A 14,833-nucleotide genomic window follows, 5' to 3' on the forward strand; every position below is an offset into this window, starting at 1 on the left:
TCATCCAAGTTGTAGCATATATAGTACTTTATGTATATCTACCAATTTTCTTATCCACTGATGGATGTTTACTTTGCACTTTGGAGCTATTATGAACAATGCTGCCATATACGTTCATGCAGACGCTTCGGTGTGGACACATGTTTTCATTACTCTTGAGTACATAACTAAGAGTGGTTTTGCTGCATCACAGGGTAATTCTATGTTTAACTTTTGAGGAACCACCAAATTGTTTGCCACAGCAACCACGCCATTTTACATTCCCGCCAGTAGTGTCTGAGGGTTGTCTTCCACAATCCTTGCCAACGCTTATTCCCCCTCTTTTCTTTAAACTAAAGCCACCCTAATGGGTGTGAAGTGATATCTCACTGTGGTTTTCATTTGCATTTCCTTAACAATCAATAATGTTGAACATCTTTTGTGTACTTGTTGGTTGTATGTGTATCTTCAGAGAAAGATCTATTGAAGTCCTTTGCCCATTTTTAAATTTAGTTCTTTGTCCTTTTGTTGCTGAGTTGTAAGAGTTCTGGATGTTCAACCTTCATCAGATTTATGATTTGTCAATATTTTCTCCCATTCTATACATTGTCTTTTCACATTTTTTATAATTTCCCTTTTTCCCCAGAAGTTTTTAATGTTTACAAAGTTGATTTATCTACTTTTTCTTTTGTTGCTCCTGCTTTTGGTGTCAAATATAAGACATCAGTCCATTGCCAAATACAAGGTCATGAAGATTTACCCCTGTAAATCTCTTCTAATACCTTTCTGGTTTTAGCTCTCACGTTTAGGTCATTGATCAATTCTGAGTGAATTTTTATATATGGAGTATGGTTATCTCTATCTGCAAACAGAGATAGTTTTACTTTGCCTTTCCATTTTGTCAGCCTTTTATTTCTTTTCTTGCCTAGTTGATCTGGATAGGACTCCCAGTATACAGTTGAATACCAGTGGTGAAGGGGGCATCTTGTCCTGTTCCTAGTCACAGGGAAAAGCTTTCAGTCTGTAACCATTGAGTAGAGTGTTAGTTGTGGGTTTTTCATAAATGCCCTATATCATGCGAAGGAAGTTCCCTTCTATTCTTAGTTTGCTAATTGTTTTTATCTTGAAAGGGTGTTAGTTGGATTTTGTCAAATAGTTTTCCTGCATCTATTGAGATGATCATGTGGGTTTTTTCCTTTGTTCTGTTCATGTTCTGTGGTGTATTAAATCAACTGATTTTCTTAGGTTGAACCATCTTGCATGCCTGAGTTAAATCCCACTTTGTCAGGATGTATAATCCTTTTAATGCTCTGTTGGATTTGGTTTGCTGCTATTATGTTAAGCCTATTTACTTCTATATTCATAAAGGGAAATGATCTTGTAGCTTTATTTTCTTTAGTATCTTTGTTTGGTTTTGGCACTGAGATAATGCTGGTCATTTTTAAATGGTTCCTTGGATGGGGCCATCTTTCTCCGTTTCTTTGTATGCCATAGCATCTGTAGTTGTGTTTTGAGCATTTGAAAAAAACAGACACCTCTCCCAGTCATTGTGTACTGTCTTCTTACAGGGGAAGACCCTGACCAATCAGGCTAGAGAGTCCGGGGACCTCTTAACTCTTTTCTGGGGATATGTCTTCTCTAGGCTTGTGTGCATAATTTCCCAAAGAGGGTTGCCCCTGTTTCTTTTCAGGAGCCCATGTCTCTTCCTCCCTCTGGTGTCTATTTTTGGTACTGTGGTATTCTGGTGCTGTACTAAGCCTTGGAACTTGCCTTTGTTCTCAGCTGCCCCTAACCTGGCATCCAAAGCGAACAGCCATTCCCATCAAGGCTCTGAGTCATATGAGACAGAAACCAGTCTCTCCAACAGACCCCCAAAAGCCAGAATGTTGGATGCAGAGTCCCTTTTTTCTTTCCCTCCCAAGGAAGAAGTCAGGGTTTAGTTTTTCTCTCAGTTATGCTGCATTGTGCCTGGGAAGGTGAGGGGCTAGGCCAGGCAAAATGCAATAAACTTTTCTACTGACTTTAGCACCTACTCTTCTTGGGTTTATGGAGTGCTATAAGCTTTTGACTGGTTTCTGGGATTCTCACAAAGGCAATTTGGTCCATACATTGTTGTTAAGTCAGTATCTCTATGAGGAAATAGGGTTTCTTATTCCACCGTCTTGCTGACATCATTCCAATTTAGATTTTTAATAAGAATTTTTGCTGTCCTCTGGAGACAAGTTTGTTTGTGGATTGAGTCCTGTGGTTGTGCTGGGTTTACACTGGATTCTTTCAACACCTTGCATCTAAAGGAAGTGACACTCTCGGCAGTAAGAGGATGATCATGATGAAATGAGCTCTCCGCCATCCCCTTCTCTCTCCTTCCTACATGTGTGGCTCCCTAGTAGCTGGGACTGGAAATAGAATCCAGGACCTGGGCCATCACACCACGCTGGCTTCCCCTGGAGTCTCACCGCCGGCTCATCAGCTCATAGAAAGTTTAGCTTCTGTTTCTTGTGTACCCAAACCATGAAGCCAGAAGTTTAGGCCAATTTAGGCTTACAGGGAGAAGAGGAGAGCAAAGTGGCTGAAATGAGCTAGTAGAAGAATTTCTGCACTGAGGCAGATAGTTGGGTTTTGTTTAATTTTTCTTTCCTTTGCTTTCCTTTGTTTTCCAGAGTCACTGCTAAAGGATAGTTGAGTGAAATTTATTTGAAGCACATTTTTGGTTCTGCCAAATGTTAGACCTAGGGAGAAAGAAATGGGTTCTAAATATGCCAAAAAGAAATTGTTAAAAAAAAAGTCATGTATATCAAACTTCTTTAAAATCAGATAATTAAATTAGGTAATGAGGAAAAGTGCCTACCATTATTTAAAGAGATGATTATTTTTAACTTGTGCAAGCTACCAAAGTTCCGAAGGACCAGAGGGTGTGGCTGTGATTCTGTTAACTGGTACCTGACATCGGCTTTGACAGATGTTTCTCTGGGGAGGGTTTACTAAAAAACATCTTCTCATATTTTTTCTGTTATGGTCACTTTCTTTGTTCTTTTGTTTCTTCTTCTTTTTTCTTTCTTAGGCTAGATGCAAACAAACCAATGCGATACTTGGAAAACAAGGCAGCTTTAAATGAGGCATTAGAACGGTTGAATTGGCCCATTTCACTGAAAGAGCTGTCGATGCTGGAAAATGAAATCTTAGCTGGGAAGATGTACATCCAGCAGGCCATGGAACTCCAGGAGGCTGCCATGAAGGAGGATGCTGTGAGCAGGGCCCTAGGAGAGGTGGGTACCTTGGAGGGGTCTGTGTTTCCTCCCTCCCTCCTGGCCAGAGTCACTGCCATCCTGTGCTGGCGGCTTTCCTTCTCTCTCTCCCACCCCCATCACACTGACTACTAAAAGACTTAGCACCAACTCACTTAGGGTCCAAGGACTTCTTTCAAAAGGAATTAAATGCTATTTGGTTTTACTATGGCCTTATTTTAAAACAATACATCTTTTAACTGCAAAATAAAACTGAAGTATAATGTCATGATTAAAAGCCTGGCTTTGATATAAGTCAGAGCAAGGTCCAACTTCAGATCTGCCAACTAATACCTGTGTGATCTTGGCCAGTTACTCTGTGACTCTAAACTTTAATTTTTGTTTGTTTTTTAATATTTTATTTTTATTGTTAACATTATTACAGTTGTCCCCCATTTACCTCCCCTTTGCCCTCCCCTCCTCCTGGCCCTTACCACATTGTTGTCTGTGTCCATGGGCTATGCATATATGTTCTTTGGCTATTCTCTTCACCTTCTTTCATCCCGTCCATCCTACCCCCCTCCCCTCTGATCTCTGTAAGGCATGTATTCATGCCTCTGGTTCTATTTTGTCAGTTTATTTTGTTCATTAGATTCCACATATAAATGAGATCATGTGGTATTTGTCTTTCTCTGATTGGCTTATTTCACTCAGCTTAATAATCTCCAGGTCCATCCATGCTTTCACAGACTTAAGACTTCCTTCTTTTTTATGGCCACATAGTATTCCATTGTGTAAATGTCCCATGGCTTTTTTATCCACTCATCTGCTGATGGACACTTGGACTGTTTCTAGATCTTGGCTATTGTAAATAGTGCTGCTGTGAACATAGGGGTGCATATATTCTTTCTGATTGGTATTTCAGGATTCTTAAGATACATTCCCAGAAGTGGAATCACTGGGTCAGGTGTCAGTTCCATTTTTAATTTTTTGAGGAACCTCCATACTGTTTTCAACAGTGGCTGTACCAGTCTGCATTCCCACCAGCAGTACACGAGGGTCCCCTTTTCTTCACATCCTTGCCAACATTTGTTTGTTGATTTATTGATGGCAGCCATTCCGGCAGGTGTGAGGTGATAACTCACTGTGGTTTTAATTTGCATCTCTCTGATGATTAGTGACATTGAGCATTTTTTCATATGTCTATTGGCCATCTGTATGTCCTTTTGGAAATGTGTCTGCTCAGGTCCTTTGCCCATTTTTTAATTGGATTGTATGTCTTCCTGGTGTTGAGTTGTATAAGTTCTTCATATATTTTGGAAATTAACTTCTTATCAGATATATCATTGGCAAATATGTTCTCCCATTCAGTGGGCTCCCTTTTCATTTTGTTTGGTTTCTTTTGCTGTGCAGAAGCTTTTTAGTTGGATGTAGTCCCATTTGTTTATTGTTCTCTTTGTTTCCCTTGCCCTAGGAGACATGTTGGCAAAAATATTTTTCCGAGAGATGTCTGAGATTTTACTGGCTATTTTCTTCTAGTATTTTTATGGTTTTACAACTTACATTTAAGTCTTTTATCCATTTTACGTTTATTCTTGTGTATCCTATAAATTGATGGTCTAGTTTCATTTTTTGCATGTACCTGTTCGATTTTCCCAGCACCGCTTATGCTTATGTTCCTCTCTCTCTATTTCTTCTTCTTCTTAAAGCAGCCCCTTTAACACTTCTTGCAATGATGGTTTAGTGGTACTGAATTCCCTTAGCTTTCTTTTGTCTCTAAACTTTGGTTTTTTTACTTGTAAAATAGGAGTTTTAATAGTATCTGCCTCAGAGGGTTGCTATGAAAGTAAAATGAGCATTTAAAGAGCTTAGTATTGAAAGTCCACTTTTAGTATTAGCAATTATTATTAGTAAAACAAACCTTTTAAAAAGAAAGTAATTCATTATACAGGTGACTTATTACTTATTATCACCTTGAATCTTTTACTTCTAGTTTTTTCTTCTTGAATATATTTTTTACATAGATGCAGTCAGAGTGTTCGTAATCGTTTCATATTCTGCCTTTTAATTTAGCATTATCTGATATACTTCCTCTTTGTTTTTACTGAATCATAAGATTGGTATTTTTTTGTGGTTAGATAACATTTTATGGTGTGTGTGTGTGTATATACACTGATTTATTTAACTCTTCACTGAATGTTGGACAGTTAGCCTTGTTTTCCAGTTTTCTTCTCTTTCACATCATGTTTTAATGATTTCTATGGTGCATATAGTTGAACTAATTTTTTAGGATAAATTCCTAGGAGTAGGATCCTTAGATCAGAGGGCATGAACACTTGGGGGCTTTAAATACTTGTTGCCAGTATAACACCCCCTTTCTGACTGCAGGTGGTTGATGCAGACCTGGAATAGTTCATCCAAAACCTTACTGAACTCTATTTAGTTTTCACCATATGACAGTCTAAAAAATATACCCAAAGAACTGACCTCTGAGATTCTTCATATTTGGTTTCAGTCTTTGCTAATGATACTGGTTTTGCCTGGTTTTAAATTTTATATTTGCTGCTCTAGACTAGATTTCTGTGTGTGCTTGTTTTTATTTAATTTTACTTTTTCCCCTGCAAATGACATTTTTTCCCTTCAGTATAGAAAGCTATTTCTTTTGTTCAGAATGCAAACTTTAGTTAGTTTTATTTATTTTTTTGTTTTATATATATTTTATAAATATATATTTACATTTATAGTGTTTTTTGGGTTTTTATTTTTTTTAATTGATTTCCTCAGCGTGTTGTGTAGTGTTTCCTTGGGAAGCACCTCAGACGCCTCCAAATGTGTGGCTGTCTGCTGGCCTGAGAAGTGTTGCTAATGGAGTGAAAAGAAGCCTCTTGTGGTTCAGAACAAAGACTGGTTCTATGCAATTTATCTAGGATTGTGGGAATAAAAAGCTCATTATTGATGGGATATAAATTAATTGTTCTATCCCTTTATTTCCCTTAGCCACAGAGTGGAAATAAATATAATTTCTATAATTTCCTCATCTAAAAATACTTATTCACTCCCTAACATAGATTAGATTCTGTGCTTGGCACAGTTGGCCTCAGGCAGTGAATAGCTTGTCTGGTTGTTCTCTCTCTCCTTGGGGCTTCCCAAAGTGCTGCTCTACATTGTATACAAAATGGGGGCTTGTTACCTGCACTGAAGACATGGACCCACCCTAGTAGAGGAGACATATCAGAATAGAATGTAAGCTCCATGAGAGCCGAGACCTTGTCTGGGCTTGTTTGTAGCTGCATCCATAGTACTGAGAATGGTGTCTGGCACACAGTGAGCACTCAGAAAATATTTATTGAATGAATGAAACCCAGGTTCTTATTTAAGAGTATTATAAATGTGACAACAGAGGCACACCTGTAGAGCAACTGGCAGATGGGAAAAAGTGAGCAGTTCTGGCTGGGAAGGTGGGGAAGGTGTCATGGAGGGGATAATTAAGTTTGGTCTGGAAGAATGAGTAGTAATATACATGTTGTGGTGCGAGAAATGTTCTGAGAGAAAGAAACAGTCTGTGAAAAGGCAGGAAGGTGGGAATAACATGGCATGTTCACCAGGGGCAGGCAGGACACAAGACAGGGAAGATGGCACTAGAATACCAGGGACCTGAATTCTCTCCCAGGACCAGGGACTCTGCCTACAGGAAATGAATATCCAGGGAGGGATTTTCCGCAAGTGGAAGATGTTAACAAACCTGTGTCTTGGGAAGATCCTTTTGGCAGCAAGATGAGGCCCAGTGTAGAGGGGAAAGACCAAAACCAAGGGCAGCACTCTACTGAGAGGCATTGAGGCCTTGAGCCAAGCCTGAACAGAGAGGAGGGAATAGGTAACAGAGATATGAGTTGGTGGAAGGTGCATATGTGGGGTGAGCCCACAGATCGAGGGTGCCCACAGATTTCTGTCTTGGACAACTGGGGAGATAAAGTTACTATCAACCACTTCCCTATGGCCTCTGTTTCTCAAGGACACAGGTATTCCCTGGACAGCCCATCTGAACACCCTGTCATTCTCTAACCCTTACCACATTTCTGTTTTTTTCAAAGTTCATTTTAATACCTGACATTATATGCTCATTTATGATCTGTCTCTCCTGATAGAATCAGGGTGAGATTTTGTCCATTGTGTTCTAGATACTGCCAGTGCCATGAGCACCTTGTAGGCACTCATAAATATTTGAATTAATAAATGAAAAATGGGCCTGGCCCGGCATGGCTCAGCGGTTGAGCATTGACCTAGGATCCAGGTGATCAGGGTTCGATTCCCGGTCAGGGCACAAGCTTGGGTTGCGGGCTTGATCCCCAGTCGGGGACGTGCAGGAGGCAGCTGATCAATGACGACTCTCTCATCACTGATGTTTCTATCCCTCTCTCTCCCTCTCCTTTCCTCTCTCTGAAATCAATAAAGATATATTTAAATAAACAAACAAATAAATAAATAAATGAAAAATGGATAAGAGGAAGAGGTATGATAAGTGGAAGGATATATTTTCAGGGAAAGGTAAGTCACTTTAGGTCTCTTGATGTCGATGGGGTGTCCAGGTGAGAAAGGCCAACAGACAGCACATGTTTGGAGCTTAGGAGAGAAATCTAAGTTGAGGTATATCTGGAGGTCATTTGAGGTGTTGAGAGAAGAAGAGCAGACAGTAGAGTAATAGAAGCAGGGAAGTTAGAGGAGCAGGTGGCCCAGGGTAGGGAGCTGTGATGCAAGAGCCTGGGCCTGGAGTGGTACAGACCTAAATGCAGGTCTTGGCGCTGCCACTTTCTAGCTGTGATCTAGCCAGGCCCTCAAAGCCTAGTTTCCTCTTTTTTTTTTTTAAATATGTCTTTATTGATTTCAGAGAGAGGAAGGGAGAGGGGGAGAGAGACAGAAGCATCAATGATGAGAGTCATTGATTGGCTGCCTCCTGCATGCCCCCTGCTGGGGATCAAGCCCTCAGCCTGGGCATGTGCCCTGACTGGGAATTGAACCTTGATCTCCTGGATCATAGGTCGATGCTCAACTCCTGAGCCACACATTCAAGACCTAGTTTCCTCATCTTCAAGGGAGAAAAATCAAAGTGTCTACCTACAAAATGGTTGTGAGACAATGCACCTGATATGCTTAGACAGTGTGCAGCACTAGTGCTCACAGTATGTGCACTCGGCCTGTATTGCTCTTTCATTGTTAAGGTAGTTACTGAGGAGTCTTGAAAAGTCACACAGAATGGTGTCCGAAAGACATTTTATTGGGCAAGAGGGAGATCACTAGTGGTCTTAGGCCAAATAATTTCATGGGCGTGTGGGAGCAGAAGCTAGTTTACAGTGGGGAGAGATGTGGGTAGAAGTCAAGCAGTAAATATAAGAAGTGCCAATTATCATTTCAAGATCTTTGTAGGGAAGAAAAGGAGAAAGGTGGTGGGAGCTTGAACATGACCCAGAGTGAGATACCTTCAATTTGTGTACTGGTATCGATGGGTCTAACTGTTGCCCCCTTCTTGGTTAGGGGCTAAGGCTCTCCCTTTACTGCCCTGTCCCCACATAGGGTGTCTGAGCCCCCATTTTCTGTCCAAGGGAGTGTCCACGTGCCGAGGACAAATGTCTATAGATAATGAATGGAGAGGGATTGTCATACTTGGCAGCTTATCTTCAGAGCTCTTTCCATTCTTCGCATGGCCCTCAACAATGGAAGATTTTGTATATTACTTTCTTAGAATGATACTTCTCCTTACCATGTGTGATGTATTCTGAGATATTTTCATTCCATTTTTGTCATGTCCCACTTACCAATTTCATGACCCACTAACAGGTCTCAACCAGAGTGAAAACGTTGGTTGGGACCAAAGCTAAAGATTGCAAAGCCTTTTGAGGTCCTAGAGTGAAATTCATCACAGACACAAGTCATTTTCACTGATTTCTATATAAATAGATCCTCATTTAAAATCCTTTTTGCAAAGGCCAAGGATTTTGATTAATGATTATAAGTTGGAGTGTATGAAAACTTCTGTTACTTATTAAGACCCCCTAGTTTATTAGAAATGTGTAGCAAAAGGTGATCAAAGTTTGTCTGAATGTGACCACATAACGAAAGGAGGGACCATAAGCCTGAAATTTTAAATTCCCTTGAAAACTCCCCCACCAGCACTTCTTGTTGCCAGGGTTGCAGATTTCACCCTCATTGGCCAATCCTGAGTTTTCAGAGGTGGAAGTACCAGAAGGCATCTGAATCATATTAACCTTCCAGTCTAGGGAGCCCCAGCCTACAGCATTTCCTGAATAAATAAAGTTCTCCAGAGCAAATCCCACAGCATCCAGGCCAAGAAAGATCCAGTGGGCTCTCTGCACCCATAAACTTAATCACTTTGGAAAATTCAGAGGCAGAAATTAAGCTGTTAAGCTGTAAGCAGCTGTAAGCAGCCCTAAGAAAGGCCTTGGGGATGTCCCTACACAGCAGGGTGCACATGTTTACTTCTCAGAGCTGTGAGTGGCCTTAAGGAAGGGTGAACTGAGTGTTCCACTACTTGAAAAAGAGTCCAGGACAAAGAGAGTGGTAGGAAAATGCACGTGAGGGAGGATGCGAGCGGATTGGGTGAGGTACAACAGGGAATGAAGGCAAGAAGAGATCTTGGATTTGAAAACATCATGTTGGGCTGCGACTTTTACACCGTACAGGAGAAATTTAGTTGGGGAGACTTAGAAATCTCTTGATGTTGTACGAAGTAAAGTCAGAATAGGTAGAGTTGTTATCTTTGTTTCCAATAATAATCAGACCAGTTGTCATTCTTGCATTGTAATCTACTCTTTTACAGTGTTCCTTTGCGAAGGGAGAAGGGAGGTGTCGCGCCTGAACCCTTTCTTATTCCACTAGTAAAGTTTAGTCTGTTGTGCTGATGCTTGGTCTGGTGGGAGGCTACCCCCAGTGACCGGGAACTGTTCTCCGGTCGCACGTAAGTGCCCCAGGTGTGAGGGCGGGAAATAGCAAGTCTGGGTTGTGTCAGTGGTTGTTGCCATCACAGAAAGAAGGACGTATGCATTCCAGGCCAGCACCTCCGTGACAAGTTACCATCTGGAAACGGGACCCAGACAGGCTCCTGTGGAGTGATGCCAGGATATGTGGCCAGGGTGGGACTTAAATCTCAAAGAGAACCTGAGGCTCCCTGACGAGACAGAGAGGATGCCAAAGAGAGGATGCTGCCAACTGCATGATTGAGCCACAGTTAGAAGGGGGTTAAAGAGAAAATCCTGCTCAGGGACAGCAGTCACTAAAGGGAATTAAAAGAAAGGAAGAAAAACCCCCACAAACCCTAAACATTATCTAAAAAGTTATCTGTCTAGTATCTGATGTTGAGGAGTAGAAAGGTGAAGTCAGCTCTAGAGATCCCAGAGGTGACAGAAATCACAGCCAGACTGTCTCCATTCTAAAGCTAAAGGCATCCTCTGTGCTGGAGACTGCAGCTGGTGCACCTGAGCACTCTCCTGCTGCCAGGTTTCTCTTTTTCAGTCATAAATTCTACCCTAGACAGGTGTGGGGATCGTCACTGTCCTCCTTGTCTGGAGAACTGAGTGGAAGGCTTATCAGTAGGGTCCAGGCAGGAAACAGACTCCCATTCGGTTGGTCCAAGTGAAGAAAAGTTAATGAAGGGACTTTTCGCAGAGGTGGAGGTAGGCCTAAGGCAGACCACAGCGGGTGTGAGGCCCTCAGCAACTGGCGAGAGCAGGAAGTGTCATCACCCCTAGACTTGAAGGGGCAGTGGGAAGTAGTGCTGCTGGAGTCCCATGAGCACTGGTCCCCAGAGGGAGGAGCAGCTAGAGAGACAAAGGGCAGGAGGAGCGCAGAGCCAGTGCCCCAATCGGTCATCGTCCTGCACACACACTGACCTGCCTCCCATTGCATCCCTACCCAGAGGCCAGCCAGCAACAGAAGAGGGTGGTATTGTCCTTGGGGGCCAGCCTCCAGGGCATGGAACAAGGCAGGGCAGAGAATGGATCTGTGGGCAGAAGCATAGACCAGAAATCTCTTAAAAAGTTTTCTTAAAGGCCAGTGCTTATTTTTAGGCCATAGCTTGTGTGAGGTATTTATATACAGCTATAGCAGATAGCTGGTGGGGGCCACGCTCCAGGCAGTGACACAAGGATGGCTCAAATGTGTGGCTTTTGTTCATCTCTGGAGCAGCAGCAAGCATATGGACAACTATATCAGTACCATCAAATTACAGGTCTCAAAGCCGAGGCAATTTTCAGATTTAAATATTTAAAACATTTCCAATGTTTCTCATTTTGATTTTTCCCTAAAAGAGCAGAGAGGGAATATTCCATGAAATGTTCCTAGTTTTCTCTTCAAGCTGGAGAAATCATTTTATCCAGCATCTAATGTATATTTACTAGGTCTTTTGCTGCACACACACACACACACACACACACACACACCATCCTTTCACAAAAGCCTTTGAGTTGCTATTGATTCACGTTTGGTTGGAGATTTTACTTTGAGTGGTTAACTCCACGGACCAGTGCTGCGGTGGTGGAGAGGAGGGAGCTGTTTTCCAGGCCAGGGCTTCATCCTGCCATGGAGGCCTGTGCTTCCTAAGCAGCCGCTCAGGCTGCACAAGGAACCGGGGCCTGGGACAGCTTGCCCAGCTGGTGGTCTGCCCAGGAAGTATCCTGAGGGGAAGTAGAAACTCCATAGAATTTTGGGGACATGTTTCTCACTGTGTTTCCTGAAGTTTCATTATTCCCTGAAGAGGAGGAGGGGGAACAACTCCACCCAAGCACTCCCCTCCACCCCTTTGGATTTTAAAGCAAGGCCAAGTACCCAGGATTAATTCTCCCTGCATGTCCTCCTGCCTGCAGCTTCTGCCTTAAGCCTGGGGCTCACATGCCTTATCCTGAGTGTCCCTGTGAGCCCCAATGTCTTGTGAGAGGTTTCAAAAGGTGAATTAGTTCCTTCTTCAAAAGGGCAGGACTGAGGCAGTACTTTCTACTTAGAGCTTCACTCCTTTGGCAAAGTAGCTTACCTTCTGTTAAAATGCAAATACCTTAGGAAGGAAAGCACACCAAAGCCTTTCCACTCCTTTACGATGAGTCAACACTCCAGGGCCTAGAGGGTCTGGGCATGAGCTTGCCACTCCTGACTCACATTTTCCTTTAAGGTCTTTTTCTCATTCTCTCTCCAGAACCCATTTTTAAAAGGGCTGCAGACCTTAGATACGCTGGAGGTGGAGAAAACCCCTCTAAATCTAAAGAAGAGGAGGGATAATGGAGGTCAGAAAACACTCCAAGCTGGCCCCGTCCTCACCAAAGGGTTAAGGGAACTGAATAAATAACAGACAATGTGTAATGTTCTGGTCTTATAAGTAGCTGTCCTAGAGAGAGGAAAGGTTCAGAACACGCCTGACTCTCCTGTATTCCTTGATTACAGCAATCACAGACTGTTGGCTTTAAAGACAAGATGTGAACAGAGCAGCACATTGGAACTGCCATATGGTGGCGGTTCAGTAATTTGGGGTAGGAAAAACTATTTAGTGATGGTTTTATAACAAGATTTTGAGCCAAAGACTAATTCTAGTTAGATCCTAGAGATGCATTCTGTACTTGATGTAGAATGTTAAATGTTAAAACACCAAACATTTAGTAAGTTCACTGTCCCCTCCAATGTAAACTGGAGAGCGTGATTTTGAAATTAAGTAATGAAATAAAGGGAGGGTGGCATCATTTTGGGTCCTGCTCTACATCACCTGGTAACTGAATCCGGCAAACAAGTGAATTAGGACTCTCTGGGTTTTGGAGATGAGGTAAAATCAAATTACCCAGTGGGCAGCATCCCGGCTGTCAGCGTCACTGCCTATCCGACTTCCTCACTGAAACCTGCAGTAGCTGCTCTCAGGCACCTAAGCCTAGAGCTATGAGGGCTTATTGATTTAGTGTTGGCATTTCCTGTTCTCACTCTCCATCTCCTCTGACTCTCGTACACCATGGATTTCTTTTTAAAACTCAATGACATGCATATATTTTGCATGTGTGTAGTAGGTGAGATGTGGCAGGAAAGGATCAGGGTATACAGTGTCTCTAAAGTCTTGGGCAAGATTCAAAAGTGGCGAGATGTCATCTTTCTGGAAAGGTGCTATCAGTGTGGCTGGAGGGATGGTGTTAGCTGCCCTGATTGATGCCCTCTATCGAGGAGACCAGTGTGCTCTGTGCCTATGGAATGAACCTGCCACTAAAGCTGGCCCTCAGGTTTGTTTCTCCATGGCTCCTCTACTGGATCTGTGGTGTAGCTGAACTGATAGTGGCCAGGATGAATCACTGAGTTTAAGTGAATTGTCCCTTCCATAAGGCCACATGTTGTGAAAACAACCAGAAATGGATTGTTGCCAATAGTAATAACGGTTGTAAACAAGAGCAGAGTAAATGTGAGTGACATGTAGAAAGCCCTTTAGTGGCTATAATGGTCCTTTCAGGGGAACTCACAGGAATATGAGTGATCTGGGGGCGGAGGGTGATACTTTTCAACCATTTGGAAGATGTTTTATTAGGTGGCATGTCCAGCGTGTAAAAATGAACACGAAGCACTCTGCACTGCTACCATCCACTCTTGTTGCCCATGCAGGGGGTTCTTTACAGGGTGGGTGGTTGTCCTACATCAGATGAATTGGGAAGTGAGTAACAACTGGAGGGGAGAAAAAGAGCTCGGACAATTTCTGGCAACTTACTTCACAGAGATTGTACCTGTGACAATGTAGAAAGCAATCTCATCAGTCAGCTGTAGGCTGGGATATTGAAAGAACCAAATCAATATTTGGAATCTAGAGAGAAAAGGGGGCTAGGTAAATAAATTACATAATTACACTCATTTAGAATTTTGAAAAGGAACTTTAAATGTGTCTAGAAATAGATTCTAATAAATGGCTTGCCTGTTACATTGATGAAATCTAAAGTGAAAAAGGCCTTTCTGGATCAATGTGGATATCTTTCTGAAATAACGTTATCTGTGTGGAGGCAGAGGGGCTGTCTGGTGCCTTGGTGGCCACCAGCACCTCCCTGGATGCTTGATCTTTGCTGTCAATGCTGGTGACATGAAGCACATAGCTATGGAAGTTAGCTTTATGTAAAGGTAACCTTTATGGGACTTTACCTTTATGTGAAGGTTTTTAAGTAACAATGATTTAATTTGTCTTGTTCCAGGTTCTCAAGATTCTAAATTCTATCAGTAATTAGAAGCTTTATGTGGGTCTGTTGGGAAACTTCACATGGATCCTATGTGACTGTAGGAAAGTGGTGTGGGCATCTCAGTGGAGTGTGATGACGGAAAATTGTGCTGCTCATGTTCATAGTTCTGGCTGGTACATTTCCCTCAAATGGTAAAAACTGCAAACAAGGACTCATTCTTGAGTCCCAGTCATTGTTTACACAAGGCCTGACAGTGGCCCTTGTGGTACAGGAAGGCCTAGTAAGGCCTAGAATCTCCTGGACAAAAGTGCAGAGCTAGAGGGTGTTAGAGATCATTTAGGTTATCCCCTCATTTTGCAAGTGAGGAAATTGAAGCTCAGGAAGGTTACAAGGTTGCCCAAAGTCACACAGTCAATGGGGAAGCCCTCAGTCCTGCTTCTC

The 14,833-nt window shown here is 42.4% G+C and overlaps 1 protein-coding gene across 1 annotated transcript in view; it reads left to right on the forward strand.

Annotated features, from left to right (window-relative positions):
• The window catches only part of VWA3B (von Willebrand factor A domain containing 3B), a 137,088-nt gene that overhangs the window by 107,604 nt on the left and 14,651 nt on the right, over positions 1–14,833 (forward strand). Inside the window, exon 21 of the mRNA XM_087823772.1 lies at positions 3,041–3,245. Coding sequence (XP_087679898.1) covers positions 3,041–3,245 — 205 coding nt within the window. The remainder of the gene's footprint in view (positions 1–3,040; positions 3,246–14,833) is intronic.

Source organism: Miniopterus natalensis, chromosome 13 (genome assembly GCF_054644295.1).
Source record: "Miniopterus natalensis isolate mMinNat1 chromosome 13, mMinNat1.hap1, whole genome shotgun sequence".
NCBI classification, from domain to species: Eukaryota; Metazoa; Chordata; class Mammalia; order Chiroptera; family Miniopteridae; genus Miniopterus; species Miniopterus natalensis.